Source organism: Dromaius novaehollandiae, chromosome 3, assembly GCF_036370855.1.
Source record: "Dromaius novaehollandiae isolate bDroNov1 chromosome 3, bDroNov1.hap1, whole genome shotgun sequence".
NCBI classification, from domain to species: Eukaryota; Metazoa; Chordata; class Aves; order Casuariiformes; family Dromaiidae; genus Dromaius; species Dromaius novaehollandiae.
In genome coordinates, this window is record NC_088100.1 from 84761170 (window position 1) to 84782380 (window position 21211).

Here is a 21211-nt window from a genome sequence, read left to right on the forward strand (position 1 = left end):
ATAGCTGGTTTACTTTCCCTTGCACCTTCTTATGTGACCTTGAAATAAGAACATTTCTCTCTTGTTCTCTTACAATACAGGGGTGTGTCATTCACAGTTTATACTGAAAAGTTGCTATTTTACACAGCCCTTTTCTCAAAGCTTACATAAATGCCTCTCTAGATCCTCTGTAAGGTGGCTAAAGCTAGGCAAATTTGGTGGAAGCCAGGCAAAGAAATAATTGCTTTTACAAGATTATCATGGAATCATCAACAATCAACATCTTCACAGAAATGTATCAGAAGATAAAAATCTAATTTGGAAAGAATTACATCTGGTCCCATAAAGACAAAGCCTGAACTGCTATTCTAAGCATTTTAACCTGTATTTCCACTAAACTCTGGTAACTGTTCAAAGTTATTCTTACCAGGAAAAAAAAAAAAATCTTGCCTTTCTAGTAGCCTTAGCTATTGACATGTAGGATAATTGTTAATGGATTACCTGTGAATCAGCCATTCAAGGCACTTTTGGGCTGGCTTAAGCATGAAGTAAGGGGATAGATGAATCAGGAACAATGAAATATTCTGATTCAGCTGCTGATTTACTGCTTTAGTCTGAACACTGCGTTCGAGGCCTTTGGACATGGAACTGAACAAACTGGATTGGAACACTTCAAAGGAAGGATCAATCCCCATCAGCTCTTCTAAGCCAGTGCATCCTGTGGAAAGAACGGAATAATGCTTTAAATGAAACAGTTTTAATCACTAGTCCTACCTGTCCACCTCCTCAATGACATATATCAGTACAGCACAGAGGTCGGGTATGCCACTCCTACTGAGCAAACCAAACCAAATAGTAAACTGATCTAACACCAAAACTTTTGCTACATTTAAAACATTTCTTAACTGATGAGGATGAAGGACACTAATGAACATTAGCAGTGTGCTCTTGCAGCAGTGAAGGCCAACAGCATTTTGGGCTGTATTGGCAAGAGTGTACCCAGCAGGTCAAGGGAAGTGATCATATCTGGCGCTTGTGAAACTGCATCTGAAGTACCATGTACAGTTTTGAGCTCCGCAAGAAAAGCACTGACTTATTGGAGTGAACCAGTGGAGGACCACCAAGACGATCAAGGGACTGGAAAATGACAAACCAGAAAGCCAGAGAGAACTGGGTTTTTTCAGCCTTGAGAAGAGAAGGCCAAGGGGAAATCTATTGCTGTCTACAACTACCTAATCGGATGGTGTGGGTTGTAGGACACTGGAAGGATGAGAGGCAATGGATACAAGCAGGAACACAGGAAATATTAAGTCAATGTACGGAAAAGGTTGTTTTCGGGGGGGGGGGGTTGTTTTTGTTTTTTGGGTTTTTTCCCCCCCCTCCCATGAGGGTGGTCAAATATTGGATCAGATGCCCAGGGAGGCTGTGAAAACCTCTGTCCTCAAACTTGACTGAACAGAGCCCTAAGGAACCTGAGTAACTGGCTCTGTGGTTGGACCAAATGATCTGCAAAGGTTCCTTCCAGACTTCTACAATTCCAAACCAAAGAAGGAGTCAAGGGTACCTTTTTCAACAAGTTAAAATACACACGTTTATGCACAATACAGACATAGAAAAGTGTACTCCACAGCAGAACCATAGGAATTATTTCATTATTTTACACAAGCTTGTAAATATTAATGGCTAAGCACAAAGCAGACAACTATAGAAACCAGATAGCTAGGTAAAAATATGGAAGAAATAAATGATTATATGCAAGGAGTTCCATAATGACTATTTAAGAAATACATAACTCAGAAATACTTGTGGTACATTAGAGACAGATACATGTCTACAGTCTTTTTACTTAAGATAGATACATGCTATCAAATGCAGCCCACACTTTCTGCTAATTATTGTGGCTTTATAAATGGCTTTCCTATTTAAGAAATTTCATATTCCTCGTTAAAGATCTGCACAAAAAAGTAAAGGGATAAGCACAAACATCTTTAAGTGTGCAAACAGAGTAACGGCTTTTTCCACTTGATATCATTTGTGACTATAAAGTTACCAAAGAACAGGATGTCAGGACATTTTCATGAAATCATAGAATAATTCAGGTTGGAAGTGACCTCAGGAGGTCTCTACTCCAACCCCCTGCTCCAAGTAATGACAGCTCTGAGGTCAGACCAGTTAGTTCAGTGACTTTAATGAGTCAGGTTTTGAAAACCTCCAAGGATGGAGACTGTACAACTTCACTGGACAGTCTGTTCCACTGCTTGACTGACCTCAAGGTGATGTCCTTATATTCAGGCTGAACCTCTCTTGTTCCAACTTATGCCCATGGCATCTTGTCTTCCTGCTGTGCACCACTGTGAAGAGCCTGGCTCCATTTTCCTCAATAACCTCCTCATAGGTACTGTCAGGCTGCTATTAGACTCCCCCCAAAAGTTCTCTCTTCTCCAGGCTGAACAAGCCCAAACCCCTCACACCCTCTTCTCATGGGGCAAGTTCTCCAGCCCCTGACCCCCTGGGGCCCCTGCACTGAACTCACTCCAGTTTAATCAGTTTCTTATACTGGGGGGCCCTAATCTGGACACAGTTTTCTAGATGTGGTCTAACAAGTGCTGAATAGAGAGAATATCATTTCCCCCAAGCTACCAGCTGTGTTCACATTAATATAGCCCAGAATGCTGTTGGCCCTCTTTGCTGCCAGAGCACACTGCTGGCTCATGCCCAGCTTGCTGCCCACCAGGACTTGGCACTCGTCTTCGCTGAATTTCATAAGGTTCCTATTGGCCCATTTCCTCAGCCTGTCTAGGTGTCTCTGAATTGCAGCCCTGCCCTGGAGTGCATCAAAGAGACCACCCTAAATCGATGTAATCCGCAAGCTTGACAAGAGCACATTCATACAAAGACAGGTCTCAGAAGAGACTCCCTGCAGTGCTCTACTCATCCTCCAGGTAAAGCACAACCCATTAACTACTACCTCCGGAGCTTGATCATCCGACCAGTTTTTTATTCATCTCATTGTGCACCCCTCTAGACTGAGGCATCCTAACTTGGATACAAAAATATTACATGAAACAGCATAAAAAGCCTTGCTAAAATTAAGATAAACAATGTGCACTGCTCTTGTCCACAAATCCAGTCATTTTATCATAGAAGGCAACCACTTCAGGCAGGTGTAATTTACCCTTAGTAAATCCATGCTGAATGTTATCAATTACCTTATCCTTCGTGTGCTCAGAAACATGCTCCAAGAAAACTCACTTCATGATTTTCCCATGAACTGAAGTGAGGTTGACTAGCCAGTAATTGCCTGAATCATCCTTTCGGCCTTTTTTGAAGATGGGCTACCCTCACCATTTACCCTTCTCTAGCCATTTTTGATAGATAAACAACTCTTAAGTCACTACCACCTAAAGACCCAGACTCACCAATGGCAAAAAAGGTGTCCCTGTCAATAGTAGCAGCTTCCTTGCAATCAAACAGCAGCGATGCTGCTTCAGCGCGGGATAAGAGGCTGGGATCATTCTGGGGAAGAGCAAGCCGCTTCAACTGCTCCGCGAGAGACGTCATTGCTTCGTGTTTCTGGGAAAGAAACCTAAAGGAAGAAAACCAAAACAGGACAGCAGATAGAGCAACCCTTGAACAACTCGTACTTACTACCCCCGAGAAAGCCGTTTCCACCGTTTAAAGCCTGCTTCAAACAACAGCAACGCCCAGCACTCCGGTGGCGACCCGACTCGCCATACCGGGCCCCACCGAGGTTCAATCCTCCTGCTTGGCTGCCAGCGGCCCACGGCTGTAACGGGCGCCCAACGGCCGCCGGCCCCGCGGGCCGCGGTTGCTATGGAGGCACGCGCTCTCTCTCACATCCCCCCCCTCCCGCCGGGATCCGGGCCCCGCTGCCAGCTGCCCCTCGGGGATGCGCACGCTTTGGGCTGAGCCGCGCCCAGCCTGCTCGGGAGAAAAGGGGGGACACTGGCAGGCGGCGACCCCCCGCGGCTGGCCCCGGGCACCGACACCGTACCTGGCTCCGAACCGCGCTGCCGCCCGCCACACCGAGCCCCACGTGGGCTACGCGCGCCGACGAACCCGGAAGCAGCGGCTTGAGCGGAAGAGGAACCTCCGCCCCCGGCGGGTGGGGAGGCACCGCCCTCCTCCGGCGGCGTCGGCTGCAGGCACTGAGCATGCGCCTGCCTGCGAGCCGCTACCGCGGGCTGGGGGGCGGGGGAGAGGCGGCGATTGGGGCGCGCCGTTGGCGTGGCCGTTGGCGACGGCTGCGCGCGCTCGGGCGCGTGCTGGGGTTGTGGTTTGGGGCGTCGGCATGTAACGTCGTGTGGCGGCTCTGTGCAGGTGCGGGGCGGGGGCCGCCCGGCCGGCCTGTGTTGAGGAATTGGCCGGTCCAGGCGACAAGTCCACGCGTGAAATCCAGGAGCAGCCCCCGCACCGAAAGGTAGAGGGAGAAGCCTCAGTGGTGTGTCTGTAGTAGGGCGCACTGGTGGCTTTGTGGTGAGCCCAGCAAAGCAACATCCTGTCTGTGGTGGGGGATCCACTAAACAAGGTCAGCATACAGTTTTAATGGTAAGGGCATGTGCAACTTGAGTTGCTCTACCCTAAGCTTTTACCATATATGGAGTGAGTCATGCTAAGGAAGGTAGAGGAATCCTATGAGCAAAAGGTCTTGAAAGCTACTGTACTATGTGTGGACTGTCTTCCAGTTACAGGACCATAAAATAATGTAGGTTGTAAAGGTCCCCTGGGAGCCATCTGGTCCAGCTGCAAAGCAGGGCCAGCTTAGAGCAAATCGTGGAGAGAGCGAGCCTTGTCCAGTTGTTTTTTGAGTATCTGTAAGGATGGAATTTCCTCAGCCTGTGATCCACGGTTTGGTTACCCTCAGGTTAAGGAGCGATTCCTAATATTGAAAAGCATGATGTCACCCACTATATTGCATTTGAGGCGACAAGGTTCAGCACAAAGTCTTAGCACAAAGGGAACATGGCTTGTGACAATCCAGGAAAAGTCTGGAGAAAAACAGAAGTAAAACTGATTTCAGTTAATGTGAACTGATGGACAAAATGATACGAAATACAATAATTCCAGGACCAGATCTGTAAAATTTTTCCCATATGTTGTTGAGAAACTATGGAGCTATGACACAAATAAGAATTTCGTTTGCCTAGTAAAGCTGCCTTATTTTGGCAGAATTTTGGCAGGTAGAAATACAACTGATAAAAATTCAGCCTTACAGAGAATTATTTAAATCCTTAGTATTACGCATCAGGAGTGATTCCACTGACTTCAGCAAGACTGTATTAGTTAAACGCTTCAGCATTGCTTCAGCAAGCTTGTATTAAGTTAAATATATGTGAACCTTGTAGGAGTGGAGCCAAGAGAAGAAATTAAACTTTGTGCCTGACTGTATTTACTGGTGCCCTGTCAGAGAGAGTGTATTAACAATGCATGGTTGTGTTGCTTCTGACATGGTGTTATCTGAGTGTATGTGTTAAAGTATTTGGAGGATATTGTTGATTTATAGGATTACTGTTATTTTTCTGATTGTTGTAGCATCAAGATTCTGATCATCTAGAAAATGAGCAGCCAAGGGTGATGCAAATCAAGATGCCAATTTATTATCCTTTTTCACATTCCGTGCGGCTTCCGTACATCTTTTTCCTTTATGAAGCCTTCATATGACCTTATTTTTAAGATAGTTTAAATCTGTATAAATATGCATGCCTCTGAGTCTATAAATACCAAACATTATTAAAATATGTAGACTCTCCAAAGTACAGAAAGCTATTTCTAAAAAAGGACTATACTACAGATACTTAATTAAACCCAGGAAAACCAGAAGTTGCAAAAGTGTTCAGGTTTTTCAGGAGTCTCCTATCCTGCTGTATTCTTTCCCACAGTGGGCTGCAAGATGGAGGGTTTACATCTTTGTGCTTTCTGCTCCATCTTTATTTAGTTTCAGAGTCAAGGTGGGATTCCCTTAGGGAGGTTAATTGGAGGAACAGAGACACCTTCTGCAGAGAGGAAAATCTCTAATATCGCAGAGATTTGCTCAAATTTGTATTTATGTGGGTTAAGCTCCTGAGAACCACACTGAATACCAAAGAGATATTAAAATATTTTTTTGAAGTTAAACTCAGGCTTGTTTTGACCAGTCCACTGAGCTTCTCAGTGCCTGCATTGCCACATAGCTAGTCCATATGCATGGAATACTAGTAGTCATACCATGACAAAGATCACCTCTATGATTGGATTTTGACAGATTGGATTCAATCTGATAAAAAATCTTGGAGTTTTAGAATACATGTTTTCATGTGCTAATTTTTATTTGAAAAAATTATTTGTTTCAAGGTTTTTTTTGTAAGCTTAGTCACTCCTGAGAATTGGTATATTTGAAAAGATTTGATTGAGAAATGCAAACTCTATTAATCTTTTGATTACGTATGGAAAGACTTTGCTGCTGCTGCAGAAAATATAACCAGTGTCTTTATTTTATATAGTTCCTTTCCTTCCAATTCATTTCACTGGCTGTGCAGATATAGAGCTATGTCTGCATTAGTAAGCAGTGCAGCCTAGTAGAATGAAATACGTAAAATAGAATAGTTGGTGCTGAGAACCCTTGTCCACATTGTATGTGTTTCAGAGGTTTTAGGCAGACTAGGTCTTGTTCTGTCCTGTAGACTGAATTCCCTTTAAGTGCACTCATGGAATGCATCCTCTGTTTTGGTTGAATATGTAGGGAGCAGACAGGGAGGAAGTTCATCTAAAGCAGTTATGGTTCAAAAAAAACCTGCTCAATAGAATTCAACTGCATTATATCAAAATGCAGGAAAGGGATTGACGTAAAGTGTGCATACAATTTACTATTTACGTACAAAGTCATGAGCTTGGCTAGACTGTTTGTTTGAAGTACTCGTAAGAACTCTCAAAAACTTTTAAATTTATTTGCTAAGATGTTATTTTTTTTTTCCTCTCATACCACCTCCTGTAACCTAGTGTATGCACCGTCATTTTGGATTGTTAAAACAGTTCTGAGACAGAAGGAAGAGGGTCACCTTCCATGTGCTGCACCATCACTTGCTAATAATCTTGGTACATTCCCTGACATTACTGCATGCTGTTGCTAACAGGCAATGTGACTGTGCCTGACATCTTAAAATATGATGGGATTGCAGTGTAATGAAGTAATATTAAAACCTTTCTAGGATATGCAAAGGAGACTGTAACCTCTTTAGAGTGTATCAAGTTCTCCATTTTTTTAAAGCAAAAGTAGGTGTTAACAGATATGTGTGTTTAATATGAGTACATGCATGCTAACTGAGCTGTTAATCGATCCATGTTCTAGCACAGGGGACTGAACAGCCTGTAAGCCAACGTAAACTTCTTGTCAAGAGATATATTTTGTTTTGCTATTGGTTGCACTAGGCATGCCAATGTTTTGTAGTTTTGGAGGCTGTGCAGTTAAATCTGGTACTCAGAACTAATCTGTGTCCTTTGTTCTTGGTATACTTCTCTGCTCTCTAAAGCAAGTTCATCATGTATAAGAAGACTCCTGTAGTTCCTGAAATTGTAGCATTACTGTAATTTTTAGGAAGAAGGGAAGACCAGTGCTTTATTTACTTTAAGGCTTCAGTAATGTATCTTTCTTGGTTTTCAGTTCGCTCTGCTCTCTACGCCAATGCAGCAGTCACCCTTCACTTCTGGACTTCATTGTTAAATGATCCAGACAGCACCCCTCTGCAGTGTCTACCCTGATAAGGCCTTGAGGCCATTATTCCCTTGCCTAAGCATCTGGTGGAAGCAAGGAGATTGGAGTTACTATATTATGTAGGAAAGCAAATATGTAAAATTAGAGAGTTAAGATTTGTCTTCCCTAACTACCCTTCCTTCCCTCAGGACTTGATCCTTTTATGTCTACATCAGTGAACTGAGGAGTAACTCTGATGAGGTCAGTAAAGTTTAATGAGTGTGTAACTGATGCAGCAGGAGGCAGAAACAAGCATAATTTGATGGTGGTTGAGGTTACAGAGTACTGCAGTTCTGGTTGGAACAGGACAGAAAGGAAAATAATTCTTCGGTCGAACTGAAGGCCTGGAAGCTTGCTTGCTAGGCAGTGTCAAGCATATCATCAAATTACTGACCAGTGTGGCGGACAATATTGTGTTTCCCTGGCTCTTCTTGGAAAATCTATCACAGCTTCCCCAAGCCATAAATTCTCATGTGTGGCTGCATTCCAGATCTAATAATAAATAGAAACCTTCTGGATGGGGTGGAAGGAGGCTATTTGGGGGATTTTGCTGATTAAAGCCTTTCTGATATGATACTGTAAACTAAGGTCTTTTAGTCAAAATAATTGTAACACAGACTTTTAAATATTTCCTTTGGATAGCCACAAATAAATAAGTTAGGTCTGTATATGCAGAAAAAGCATTGGCTTGAAAAGGGTAGGCAAATGTTGTCTTTGTAACTCTTCATTTGTATATACCCAAGGTAGGTACAGTTTGTTGCCAAAACATCAGGGAAGATATGGAAGACAAATGGAGATGGTGAAAAATGCAGGGAAGAATACAGTCATTTCATTGCTGAGCTATGTGATGGATTGTAGTATTTTTGATATTTATTATGTATTGTTGTAGAAAGTCAACAAGAAAGCTGGATTTCAAAGACTGCACAATTATTGGAATGAAAAACAGGAAAATGTCTGTCATGATTACTGTGATTTTAGTTCTTTATTATGATGTGATATTTATTAGGCTGGGAAATAAGATATTGTATATATAAGCTATCTATTTATTATTATGAAAAGATGCCTGTGCCAGACAAACTACTGAGAGAATAGATGTTATGGGTCTACTGTGTCATAGTTGTGAGTTATGTTGTTTAATGCGTTTGGAGAACTTGGTAATCAGAGCGTAGCAATGTGGCCATTAGGGACTTGGATGTAATAAGCAACAATGAGAGTGTTGTGTACTAGATGCCTCATCTTTCACAGCAGGGATGTAAACAATAAAAGAGAAAATATAGAAGCTGAGGGACAGGGAGAAGGAAAAAGTGATCAGTAAGGAACACGCTTTTTGACACAGCATGTTTTTTCTTACTGCAATATACTGTCTTGCAATCAGCTGCCTCAACTGCCTCTGTTATTCAGGCAACTTACGGACGATGGAATAGCAGTAGATCTCATGTGGCACAGCTGCCCATTCCCGACCTGCAGCTATTTGAACCTCTATGTACTTGTCAGCTAGCCAGTTGCTGGGATTTTTTTTTGAAATACTAAGATGAATCACAGCTCTTTCCCTGAAAGAGTAATAGTATGATTCCTATCTAGATGCCCTAAATATAAATTTAAGCTGTTTTCCCAGGCTGGCTATTGAAGCCAGTGCCACTTCTCATTTCTTCGTTTGCTCCAGTTGCTGTCTGTCCACATGCCTTTTCCTTATCTGGTTAAGGGATGGTTTGGACTAGAATGAGATTGCAGCTCTAGATGATAATGGCTGAAAACAGTATGATCCACATTCAGTAGCAGAGAGAGAAAACATAGCTAGTGTTTTTTCTGTTTGATTATATTCAGTTAAATACTTCTATTTATTCACATTCTAAAATATGTTTTACATATATGTTTAGGAATAGTTTATGCATTCATATAATGCCTAGCCATTGGAGACCCAGTCTCAGCTGAACACTGAGAACAAATGAAACATATGTATGTATGTGTATATATATATATAGATAAAAACTATGATACTTAATATTAAAAGTCACAGAGTGCATTTCTTTGATACTGCATTTTGCAAAATATCTGCAGTCACAAAAATACTCTTGAAACTTTTCTGTATATTTCAGTGCGGTTTTAAAAAATGTTTGGATTTTGCATGTGCTTTCATTGTAGCTTGGAAACTATCATGTTGTTATGTGCGTTGGTGATTCTTGGGGAAAAAATAATTACTAAAAGAAATCGTGTGTTTGATTTAGGTGCTGGGGGCATGCTCTTAAGTTTTACTGATAAGCCTAGATCTCCAGATATGCTGTTTTGCTGGAGATGCCATGTTTTCAGAGTTAAAATAGTGTCCCTGCTGTCTTGAAATAATTTAAAGACTGTGCTGCCTTTCATGGAATAGTCTTGATAAATTGAAATGTTCTTGATAACAGCTAATTACTCTTACTGACGAAAATCTATGTCAGTGTTTCCTTTTAGTGCATTTCTTATCCTCTGGCACTCTGCATCTGTTGCATATGCCCATGTCTTAAGAGGGTGCTCTGCAGGTGCTGAAAAGCCACGTGAGAGACTCCAAGACCCAGTAACATCAGAGACAATTCCTTGGTTATGCAACTGTTAAGCTGCACTGGACACCTTCACTGCTTTCCTTAACGCTGTGTATGAAATATCTTCCAATTCAGAATTTATTTGCTCTATAATTAATTTCATATACAAGCCTGTATCTTAAAAGAACATAAAGGTCAGAAGTCAATTAATGGTGGGCTATGCTAGAATTAAAGTTTTCCAAGCAACCTTAATTCAGCTACTTTGTGTGTATCATCATGTAGACTTTAATTACTTAGTCACAAGCTACTTTTTCTCCAGAAATCATGCTGTGTTCAATGCCTAGTTTAAACTGTGCTTTACAGTATTGTAATTTCTCTTTTTTATTCAATAATGCTTGTTGCCCACTGTAGAAACCTGTTCCCAAATACATATTATTGATTTTCAGCTGTGGTCATCACAGTATTTGTATTTGAGTTCTTACAAATCCATTTGGGAATCTGTTTTCACATATATCCTTGTATTTCACAGCATGAATATTATGCCTGGTCTGCAGAAAGAAAACTGAGGCACATGCTCCAAACTGTTCATAGTTCCATTTCCTCATCTGATGGGTTTTAGGGTAATGAAGGTAATGAATGCTGAGACTAGGGGATTTTGTCTCTTCCCTAAAGTGCTTTACAGTATAGAATTACCTACCCTCTTTTTACCAGCTGAGTAGGCCTTGTGGCTTGAACCTTTAGGCCCGGCAGAATCCTATTTTTGCCTGGTGTTTCCATTTCCACATTGTTTTAGACATTCTTTGCTGCAATTGAAAGTGCAGCCTATGACTCTTCTGAGTGCTACTTCCACCACTAGTGCCTTAAACAGTAAAAAATCAGGCCCTAAGTTTACCGGGCCCAGCCTGCTCCATTGGCCTAATTCTCCATAGATGGTCTGCATGCCAAGGTAACCTGTGAAGTAGGTGCGAGGGGGACTGCTGAGCCATGAGAAAGAATGAAAATGTCTCTTGGTGTTCCAAAAGCTCATTCATAACACAGTAGTCTGCCCCAGAGAAGTCCAAGATACATTTGAATCCATCCATTTGAGCTTCAAAATAAGATTTCTGCTGAATGCTTCTATCAGGGGAAAAGAGGACAGGGGAAGATGTGCTCAGACTCTCTCAGCTAGAAAATGAATTTCAGAGTTTACTATAAATATATGTGGAGCCTTACAGCCTAGGGATAGGCTCACCTTTGTCCTAGTTCCTGGCTCAGCCCACAGTAACTGTTGTCCATATGAATTTATCAAAAGTACCTAGAACAAAATCTGACATGAAAGACCATGAATTCAGTTCAAATATGAAATTCAAGAAGATTACAGCTATTCCAGATTTAACTCCAGGACACAACAGAGGACTAAACTACATATTAGCCCAGCTCCACTGCATTTATCCTGTGGAGAAATTGGCTTCAAAGTGAGCAAAGGTGGGAATACTCTCATCTTGTCCTCCGCTTATGCTAAGTGAAACTCACATAGGGAGAGAAGTGAGCCAGTCAAGAACCAGCTGGCTCATCCAGAGGGACTGAGACTGTGCAAGAGCCGTCACCATGACTGGTTTATTGCTGGTAATGATTTTATGAGCAACCAGTCTTGTACTGGAAAATATGATGTGCAAAACTGTTACCTGTTGCTCCTCAGATAAGAATATGGCCAAAGTTAGCAGGAGAGGTCATAGATGGACAGAGTGCAATTGTCTTCAGACGAGAAATTGGAAAATTCAGGCCCTGTCGCTTACATGTCAGATGTAGCAAGAACTTTGCTCATTTTCTCAGTGCTGATTCTTCATACATCTGACTGTCAGAGTAAAGCTTTGTTGATCAAGCTGTAAGAACAGCCGTTCTGGAAAGGGAAAACTTGCACTGTACATATTGCAAAAAGAATGTAAAACCTTATCCCCGTTTGGCAGTAATTCAGGTTCAGCCTGACACTGCCTTATACAGGGATGAATTTACCCCTTTTACTGATCTTCTTATTACTCCTGCGGAATGAAGAAGTAGCTGATACTCACTTTTACAGATGGGCAATGCATACAACCAAGTTACTTTCCTGACTATATTGCTTTAAATTCATTGACATTAGTGAAATTACACTGGTGTATGTGGATGGAGAAATGAGGCCAGAGAGACTGCAACTTGTCTAAGGTCATTCAGTGAATCAGTACAAATGCTGAGTTTAGAACACAGCCGTGTCTGATTTCCAGTGCCCATATCCTGTGCCCGTAATCTCTACCTCATGCCACAGTGATTTGAAACCTGCCAGGTCTCGTCTGTGTCCCATAGTTAATTATTGTCTGGAAATTTTGACTTAGTTGACAGTGTATCTAGATAAAGAAATATATATTGTCCATGTATTCATTATCTGGCACACATCTCTTCTCTTTTCTCAGGGTGACCCAAACTATTCCTGAATAACGTGCATTTTTTAGAAAATAATCTGGGTTAAATAGATTATGGGCCATAGACTGGCTCACTAAGGGATTTTTTAGCTGCTAATATTCATGAAGTATAAACTGTTTACAGTTGCAGGCCTTAGCATTGCACTAGACCCACAATTACTTGCTTGCTTAAAATTTTTGTGTAAGAAGGCTAAGTTAACATTGGGCAGTAGCAGCCAGGATTCTGAGAGTACATGACGGTTCTTCTGAAGCTTTGTGATAGGCCATGCTGTACCCCTAGTCCTGCCCCATTCTCATCACTGAATCATTTTTAAAATCCTGGATCTGTCTCACCATTTTTCCAATCTTACGCCAGCACTATTTGTAGTTTCCCCACCTGTTACCATGTGTATTACATTGTGACTGTCTGCATATTGCTCTGTAACTCCAGTCTGCCAGCAGACTGACTGTCTTGTATATAAATTGCCATATACATTTACCAATTTTTCCCTTGTTATTACATTTCTAATCTATGTAAGGCATCTGTCAAAGCTTCTGATTTTGTTTGCTTCGTGATCTGTCTTTATGAGTTGCACCTACCCAGGCAAGAACCATTACATAAATGGTACATAAAAGGCATCATCAAGAGGCTAGCTCGAGTGAGACGGGAGTTCAGGTATTGCTGCTTCTTGTGGAATATTTGATAGAAATATGTAAGAATATAAGGGCTGAAGGCTCTTCTTATTCATGAAAGGCATGATCTTGTGTAGTGTTCTCTGGCAGTAGTCATCACTGGAGGGTTCGTCCTCTGCTATGTTACATCTTTCAGCACTCGCACTGGAGTCTGTGGTTATTATTATGTATCATAGTACTTCATAGTGGTGTTGTGGCAGAGACCAGATGTTGCATGTTTCCTGCTAATATCTGCCTTGAAGCCTCCCTGAGAATCAGGTCTATCTGCTGTACAGGCTGCAAGTGTGGCCCTAGGAATGGCAGGGACATCTCCTCCAGAGTATAAGGGACCCCAGATGCCTTAGCAAGTCTGACATACTAGCACACTGCCAAGCATGTTTGGGAGCAGGCTACACACAGACCTGTGAGAGAAACGTGGAGGTGAAGGGCACGGGGAAGTCGAGTGCACTGTAATTATAATTGTTCTGCAGGCTGATCAGGGTTTTTAGAGAGAAAAAACGTCTTTACCCCTCTGGGTAAAGATGGACATTAAGGGCCAAAGGAAGCATTGCTGACACTATGTTAGAGAAGGAAGAGTGGCAGCGCAGCAAGCTTTTTTGTATATCTCTTAGGGAGAGCAGTATAATGGGCCAACACTTAGCCTTTTGGGAAAATTTCACCTGAAGTGACTTGCTAAAGGTCATATAGGGCGTCTTAAGCCAGTCTGGATTACCCAGTGTCTCAGCCCCATGATTTTCCCTCCTCTCAAAGAGCTGGCAAAACCCAGCAATCTCAGTGCAGTCAGCATTTTCTCCGTACTCCTGAAGCTCAAACTATGCTTTGGTAGTATTTGTTCTATAAATGTTTCTTGCTACACTTCATCCATGGCTGCCTTTCAGAGGCAGAGTAAGTTGTTTCTATATATAACTGATGAAGCACTTTGGGATCTTCTGACAATGTCAGTCATTACCATGAAGGCACAAATGCATTTTTCAGCTCTTCCTCCATTTGTATTTCCCAACATGTCATTTGAAACAGCAGACTTTTAAAAAAGACTAATATAATGTATACTTAGCTATTTTATAGCTAACTCCATCACACATGAGTAGGAGGGGGACTTTTAGGAGTCAAAATTTGGGTCTCGGTGCTAGGTATGGCAGGACTTACATACTCAGTGCCCATTGTGCTGCTTTTGCTTAGCTCAGGCAGAAACAGAGCTTTGGTTCCCGGATGTATGCTTCTCTTCTCTCTGCTCTTTTCCCTTTTCTGTGTGTTCATTTCAGGAATATGAAGCAAGTTTAACATTTATTCACTGTTTTTGAATATAGATTTTATTTCTTGGTTTTGTTTTGAAATTGCAAAACAGTGTATTTGTTTATTACATTGAAGAAGGCAGCTTATTTGTTTTTATTACATGAAGAGTGTTTATTTCTCCCAAATCTAATAAAAAAGAAAATACATTTTATAATACACATCTTACACTTCTGCTAAGATTTGAGTAATTCATGCATCATTTTTAACAGAATCCAACATTCTGGCCCAATCTGAATGATCAAAGTTGTCTTTAAATAATTTGAATTTTTTAGGTTAGGCTTTAAACTAGTGGGTATTTGCTACAAGCAGAAGGACATTATATGCAGCAATTATGATATGCTTTGAAAATAGAAGGGCTTTTTGATTCCCATTTTAAGATTCTGTTAACAGTTTACAGAAGAGAACAATTACTTTGAATTTCTTTTATATTTCATTGACATCTCTCTCAAAAAACCATCCTACTGTTCTTTTTCCTAGAGAAACAGGCCGTACCTGTTGCAAGATGATTCCTTAAAGACTCACCTGCCAATTTATGGCGCTGTCACAAGGTTCCTCATCTTCCTGTGACCTTTCCAAAACAGTTGAGGCAGATGTAAACTATTGTATTTCTTATACAGAAATGTTAAAGCTGAAAACTAATGATGATCATTTTCACATCATTTGATTGCTTCACAGATGATTATTTAAGTAGAGAAACCTGGCTAATTCCTTATTCTAGTCTGACAAAGTTCAGATAGAAGAATAATCTGGAGGAATATTGTTGGTTGCAGTGTTTAAAATTTTTGAAGCTTCATTAAAACGTTGGGTTTTTTTAATCCTTATTCTAAGGTTTTGTGAGAGACAAGAATAAGAAAAGGGTTGAATGGATTTAATGTCTGATGAACAGTGAAAATATGGAGGAAGGAGTTCTTGAGAGAATGATAGGACTGCTTTTGGGGAGCAAATGGGTATTAAAAATAAATTGTGTGAAGCAATTTTCATTTCATTAAAAAAATGACACAAGCTGGTACAGGAGGTGAAAACCGTGCCTTCCTTTAGTTAGAAAAACCCTTTGACTTTCAAGTGGCTTAATGGAAAGCATGCCAAGAGGCTTTTGCTTAGGCAGTATTAGTTTCATAAGTTGGAACTGAAATGAAGGAATACTGAATGAGTTTCCCCACAGATCTGCTGTTCCATTTAGGAAAATGTTGGCCTACTTGGTGCTCCTTATGCATGGAAAATGGAAATCATATCTGATCACCACAATGTTCTCCTGAGGTGAAGTCATTCTTCTGGGTAAGCCTTTACTAGCATTTATATTAGCATGAACTACAACTGCATACCTCTTGCCAAATAAAAGATAAAAATAGTTGACAATTGAGCGCTGCTGTATCCATTTCTGACCTCCCTGAGCCATCTTATTTCCTCTAATTTGTCTGGAAATCATGAATACTCTTTTTGTGCTACCACATTATTGGCAATCTGTGTCATTTCTACCTCAGGCATACCTACTGGCTCTCAGTGTCCTTGTCAGATTAAAATTCCTTATCTATACGGGTCACTGTGTTTCTTCCTCTGTCTCTGCCTAGGACTATTGTCCTTTCTTTCTTGCCCAGCTTACTTATTTCTCTTGTTTGATCTGATTTTCTTTCTCCTTAGGGATACATGCTTTGTAGCTGTGAGACTTTGCCAGCTTCAGTGGGGATAGTCCTAAACTACCTGATGTGGGAATAAGCCAACTGAAGCACGCTGCTGCCTGTTCATGACTGCTTTCTTCATGCTACTCTGCTGGGCACAGCTTTCTTTTTCTCTAGGTGGGCTGGAAGAGGCAGCTCCCTTTCCACTTCAAATTTGGTGTCAGAATTCCATTTTGGCTGTCTTTCTACTACAGAGCTTCATTCATATGCTTCTCGTTACCATCTGCACAGTTAGTTTATAAAACTAAATTAAAGTAGTAAACAAAATACCAGCTACTCCTCCTAAAGCTCCATCTATAAATATCTTCCTTGCCTACTCATGCTGTTTAATGAAGAAAAAGTAAACAGAGAACCTAAAACAGGTTTGATTACATCAAAATAGGCAGTTCTGTTAAAATCAGGACATCGCATTTAGTTTCCTATTTCCTATTTTAAAAAGCCCAGTTCTCTCAAAAGCACACTGACAAAACTGAAGATCCCTATTTTGACATTTGCAAAATGAAAATTTTAGATTTTTCATTCTGAAATATTTTTTCATCCGAAATGAACTATCATGCTCTACCAAGTGGATTTTTAAAATACTTTTCCCTTATAGAAAAAATGTGGATTTATTTGGTTTGGATTTGCCCTGATTCGGAAGGAACCTGAAATTTTTTGATCTCTCCGTCTTCCCATTCTCCCTACAATTTTAGCTGCTGGTTCCTTGGAACAATGATGACAATTGTTTTTTGTTTGTTTGTTTGTCTTTCTTGTTACTAAAGTACTATTTACCTATGCACGTAGTGAACATGAAGAAATATACAGTGAATTTGCAGTAGTGGCTAGCTGTGTTTTGAGTAAATTCAGTTATTAAAAAAAACCCCAAAACCTTAATAACCTTTCTTCAGAACTCTAGAAAACCTGGGGCGATTTCCCTTTGATTTCCAGAAATCTAGATATGGAGCTGATTCCAGTGCTAATCACAGTGCGATCGGATACTCTTTGTCATCATAATGCCTCCATTTTATTCCATGACACAGGCAGTCTGACCCCTGTTATATGATGAAGGCCAACAAAGAGTGTGCGTCTTCTGACTAATATGTCTCTCTATGAAACCCTCAGTACTGGTAAGGCTTACCTGCACTGCACGGTGGGGAGTAGTGTGGTGACATCTGACTTCATCCACATCTGTCCCCAGAGGAGGCAGTGCTGGTGGAAAGCACTAGGCTAGTTGCAGTGGCTCAACTGTAATGCAGCAGTTGGGCTTGCTTTCTGCATAAAAGGTCCCAGGTTGGTCACTTTGTCAATGCAGGACAGTTGTTCACACAGGAGACAGCTCTGGTTCAGAGCATCATCACTTTACATGTATACTTCTGTGACTTTTGTGACTTCTTCCTACTTTTCCTGTGCTGTTATAGTGAATAAGAAGAAATTGTGTTGCTCACTTCAAAGGCTTAAATAGTCATTTAAGTGGTTGAAATTGAACATGTATCACAAAATATAGATGACTACCCATTTGTAAAAATAATCCACACAAAATACATCAGCATCCACATATGTGTACAAATATGAAATATGTTGCTTTGTAATCATTATTTGACATGGGCTGAGAGTTCCATGAAGTAGTACTCATTTGCAGTGGAACAAAAATTCCAGGCACAGCATTCATCAACATTTGCTTCTTTAAAGATGGAAACGCAGTAGCAACTTTGAGAATATTTGTATTGAGTAAGTGAGAAGCGTGTGGCGCTGACATAGCTTCTTAGGTTTGGATTTTTAGATTGTTTATTTTCTAGTATGTAGTTCAATTTTAGAAAGTTAAGCTTGCTTTGACTGTGTGAACCATTCTTCTGAATTGAAATTCGCAACCTCAGTGTTGCATTAATGAAGTTTTTTGAACTGTTGGGTAGGTATTATCTGTGTATGTATATGCTTTCTTCTAGAGTTATAGGATAGAAGGCAACTTGGCAGAAAACAGAGCTTTAATTAGCAATATGAAGTGCAGGCATATGCTGTCAAGCTGTTACTAATTCTGGTCATTCAATCACATTGGCTTAGAGACCTTTAGTTGCCCACACCGAACAGTTCTCACCTCTTCTGTTTGGCTTTGTCTTTCATGATTTCCAAAAGCTCAGCTTGTGTGAGTATTTTCTATTTGTAAGTAAGGTTCAAATTGTATCCAATAAGGACATTGCTAGAGAGGATGACCTTGGCTGGTGATACCGTGCAGGCATTGACAGACTAGATGAAGAACATAGTAAACTTGCCAATTCCCAGAAGAAATACTGTCGCCAGGACGACTGAAACGATATGACACAGGAGATAAGGGATATGCTTGCCAGCATGCTTGATCGCAGTGCTCTTTTCAAATTTTACCCAGCAGAAAACACAGATGAATGGTTCTTGCCACACATTTATAAAATTACTGCTTCCACACACCTTTGCATGTGCTTCTTGGTACCTGCTTTTGGGAAGCACTGAGCATGTTTCCTGGAAGAAAAAGATGTTGCTTTGCCAAGTTGTGCTTCCATACTCTCTGGTTTAATTCCAGACCTGATCTCCTTTGTAAATTGTTTCCTCTCTCGTGTGCTCTCATCTGCACTGGCTCTTGTGATCCTTAATCAGAAAAGCTAAGCGGGAAGTGACTCAAAGGTCCACAGACTCTAAGCAAATGGTAAGTAATGTAATGCAACATTTGCAAATCATAGACAGCTCTTAAAAAATAAAAATACATCTAAGTAAAAGAAAAGAGAGATCTTGAAAGGTGGAAAGACAAACAGACAATCGAGAGCAATGCTTTGGGTAGAGAGATCCCGGGAAGTGACTGCCCTCAGCCAGCCTTGCCCTCCTGGGGACACAGTCTGGCTTGCGGGGCACGGGAGCAGCGCCGCGCCAGAAGCTGCACTGTGCCACGTGACGGCCCAGCGGGGATAATAAGCCGCAGCAATGAGCCGCGCTGGGCTTCTCCGGAGACTCAGCCGCAGGGACCTGCAGCAGCAGCAGCAGCCAGAGGGAAAGAGAGAGAAGGTCACCACAGGTCAGCTCCTACCTGACAGCTTCAGCCTCTGCTCTGAGCAGGACTCATCAATATTCACACCCTGTCACCTCAGAAAAAGAAAAAGAGAAAGAAAAAAGACAGTACTACCAACCCATCAGCAACTAAACTAAACTAAGACGACAACAACAACAACAACAACAGTTTGAAAGTAGTCAAAGTCACAGCAGTTGAAGCTGATCCTGGGTAGCATGAATCAGATAGAAACAAACATGCAGTACACCTACAACTATGAAGAAGAGGAGTACATGACCCAAGAGGAAGAATGGGACAGAGACCTGCTCCTGGACCCAGCATGGGAGAAACAGCAAAGGAAGGTTGGGAAATGAAGTAATGTGTGTCTGTGTATGTGCTTCTTTGTGCAATAATGTCCTGCTCTAGTGCCATGCTGCATCTATAATTGCCAGGGATGTGCAATAATGAGTTCAGATTCTCTAATTTTGTAAGAGAATATATTATCTGTTGTATAAAATATGTATATAATATATACATTTTTAGTTACGTCCTTATATCTTGTGGAGAAAGTACTCACTTTTTGGATTCTTAAGTGATCACCTATGTGAGATGAAATTGTAACCAGTGACAATCAGGAGAGGGTTTTTTATGTTTTAGTGGAAATATTCTCAGTCCTTTTGCATTCATATATTAGGTGATAGAAATTCCAGTAATTTTTAACTCCACTTTCTGGGTCTTACTTTCTGAAGGCAGTGTCTGAATTGATGTGTGTGCCTGATTGCTTTTAGAAGACAGTCAGTTGCAAGTGTAACCAGGAAGGTGCATGAGATGGTTCAAAGTGGGTGTGCAAAAAAATCTGCATGCAATATTTCTGAGAGCAAACAGAGATATCACTGTTGAAATTGTGATCCTGCGAGTCAACTCTTACTAGAACTTACTGTCATATCTGATCGAATGATCTGACAAGGAAAATACTGCTTGGAAATATATGCAGTTTGAAAAATTGTATTTATTAAGTTAAGCTCCCGCATGCCAATTCACTGTCTAGGAAAAAGAACTCTGTAAACTCCTTGGAATATACTATTACAGAGGAAGTACTTCCTGCCTTTTAGGTATAAGAAAACTATTGTGCCAGCAGGTAGTACCCCTGCTACATTTCTGAACCTAGCCAGAGATTATAACCCTATCAGCAATCTCATCAGCGATTGGGTACTTCAGTAGTAATTGCCAATATGGCACGTTTAATTTGTGAAAAAATAAAAATAATCTCATTTCAGAACACTGAATTTTAAGCAGCATATGGAAGAGAGAGATAGGAAATATTGTAAAGTATTTGTTACTTCCTAATGTAAAAGGTGATGTCACAGCTGAGAGATCTGGGATTAAAAGGTTATCAGCTGGTTACAGGAGTGGGAAAAAAAAAAAAAGAAACAGACCTCTAGATTGTAAGGTCAAATATGCATTTTGCTGTAGTTGATCAGCTCACTCAAAAACCTTAAGTGGAAGTTGCCAAATTATATCTGAAGATAGTCTGGCCTACTGTTACCATCACAGCTTCACTATGAGTGAAAGTAGGAGCTGTTAGAATCACAGAATCACTAAGACCAGTGAGTTTGCTTTTCCATTAAAATCAGTGAAGCCAATATACTCCTTTCAGTTTTTACTTGTAGCCTTCCTCCTTCTTGAGTTTTACCTGGTTTTGCTCATTTAATTTTCTAGTATTTGCATCTGTTCAGACCTTGTTCAAGTATAATATGAGAAGTGCTGGGTTGCGCTGAAGTTTCTCTTTCTTGATCTAACTACTGCTGCATCTTCTAAACTAGTAATAAAATTGTACTCATCAGTGCTGACATTTATTTTAGTTTGACACTCTTCAGAGGATGAACTATTTTTTGTGTTTTATA

The 21211-nt window shown here is 40.8% G+C and overlaps 2 protein-coding genes across 10 annotated transcripts in view; one reads left to right on the top strand and one right to left on the bottom strand.

The window, feature by feature from the left end:
- HEATR1 (HEAT repeat containing 1) overlaps positions 1-4135 on the bottom strand; it is a 40911-nt gene extending 36776 nt beyond the window's left edge. For both annotated transcript variants that reach the window (XM_064509340.1, XM_026108943.2), the window contains exons 1-3: positions 3995-4135; positions 3399-3565; positions 481-697 (exon numbers count right to left, since the gene is read on the bottom strand). In XM_064509340.1, the coding sequence (XP_064365410.1) occupies positions 481-697; positions 3399-3540 (359 nt within the window). In that variant the 5' untranslated portion in view covers positions 3541-3565; positions 3995-4135. The remainder of the gene's footprint in view (positions 1-480; positions 698-3398; positions 3566-3994) is intronic.
- ACTN2 (actinin alpha 2) overlaps positions 4104-21211 on the top strand; it is an 87624-nt gene continuing 70516 nt past the window's right edge. For 3 of the 8 annotated variants that reach the window (XM_026108945.2, XM_026108946.2, XM_026108948.2), the window contains exon 1: positions 4563-19669. In XM_026108945.2, the coding sequence (XP_025964730.1) occupies positions 19544-19669 (126 nt within the window). In that variant the 5' untranslated portion in view covers positions 4563-19543. The other 5 variants (XM_064509343.1, XM_064509344.1, XM_064509345.1 and 2 more) reach the window with 5 other exon arrangements.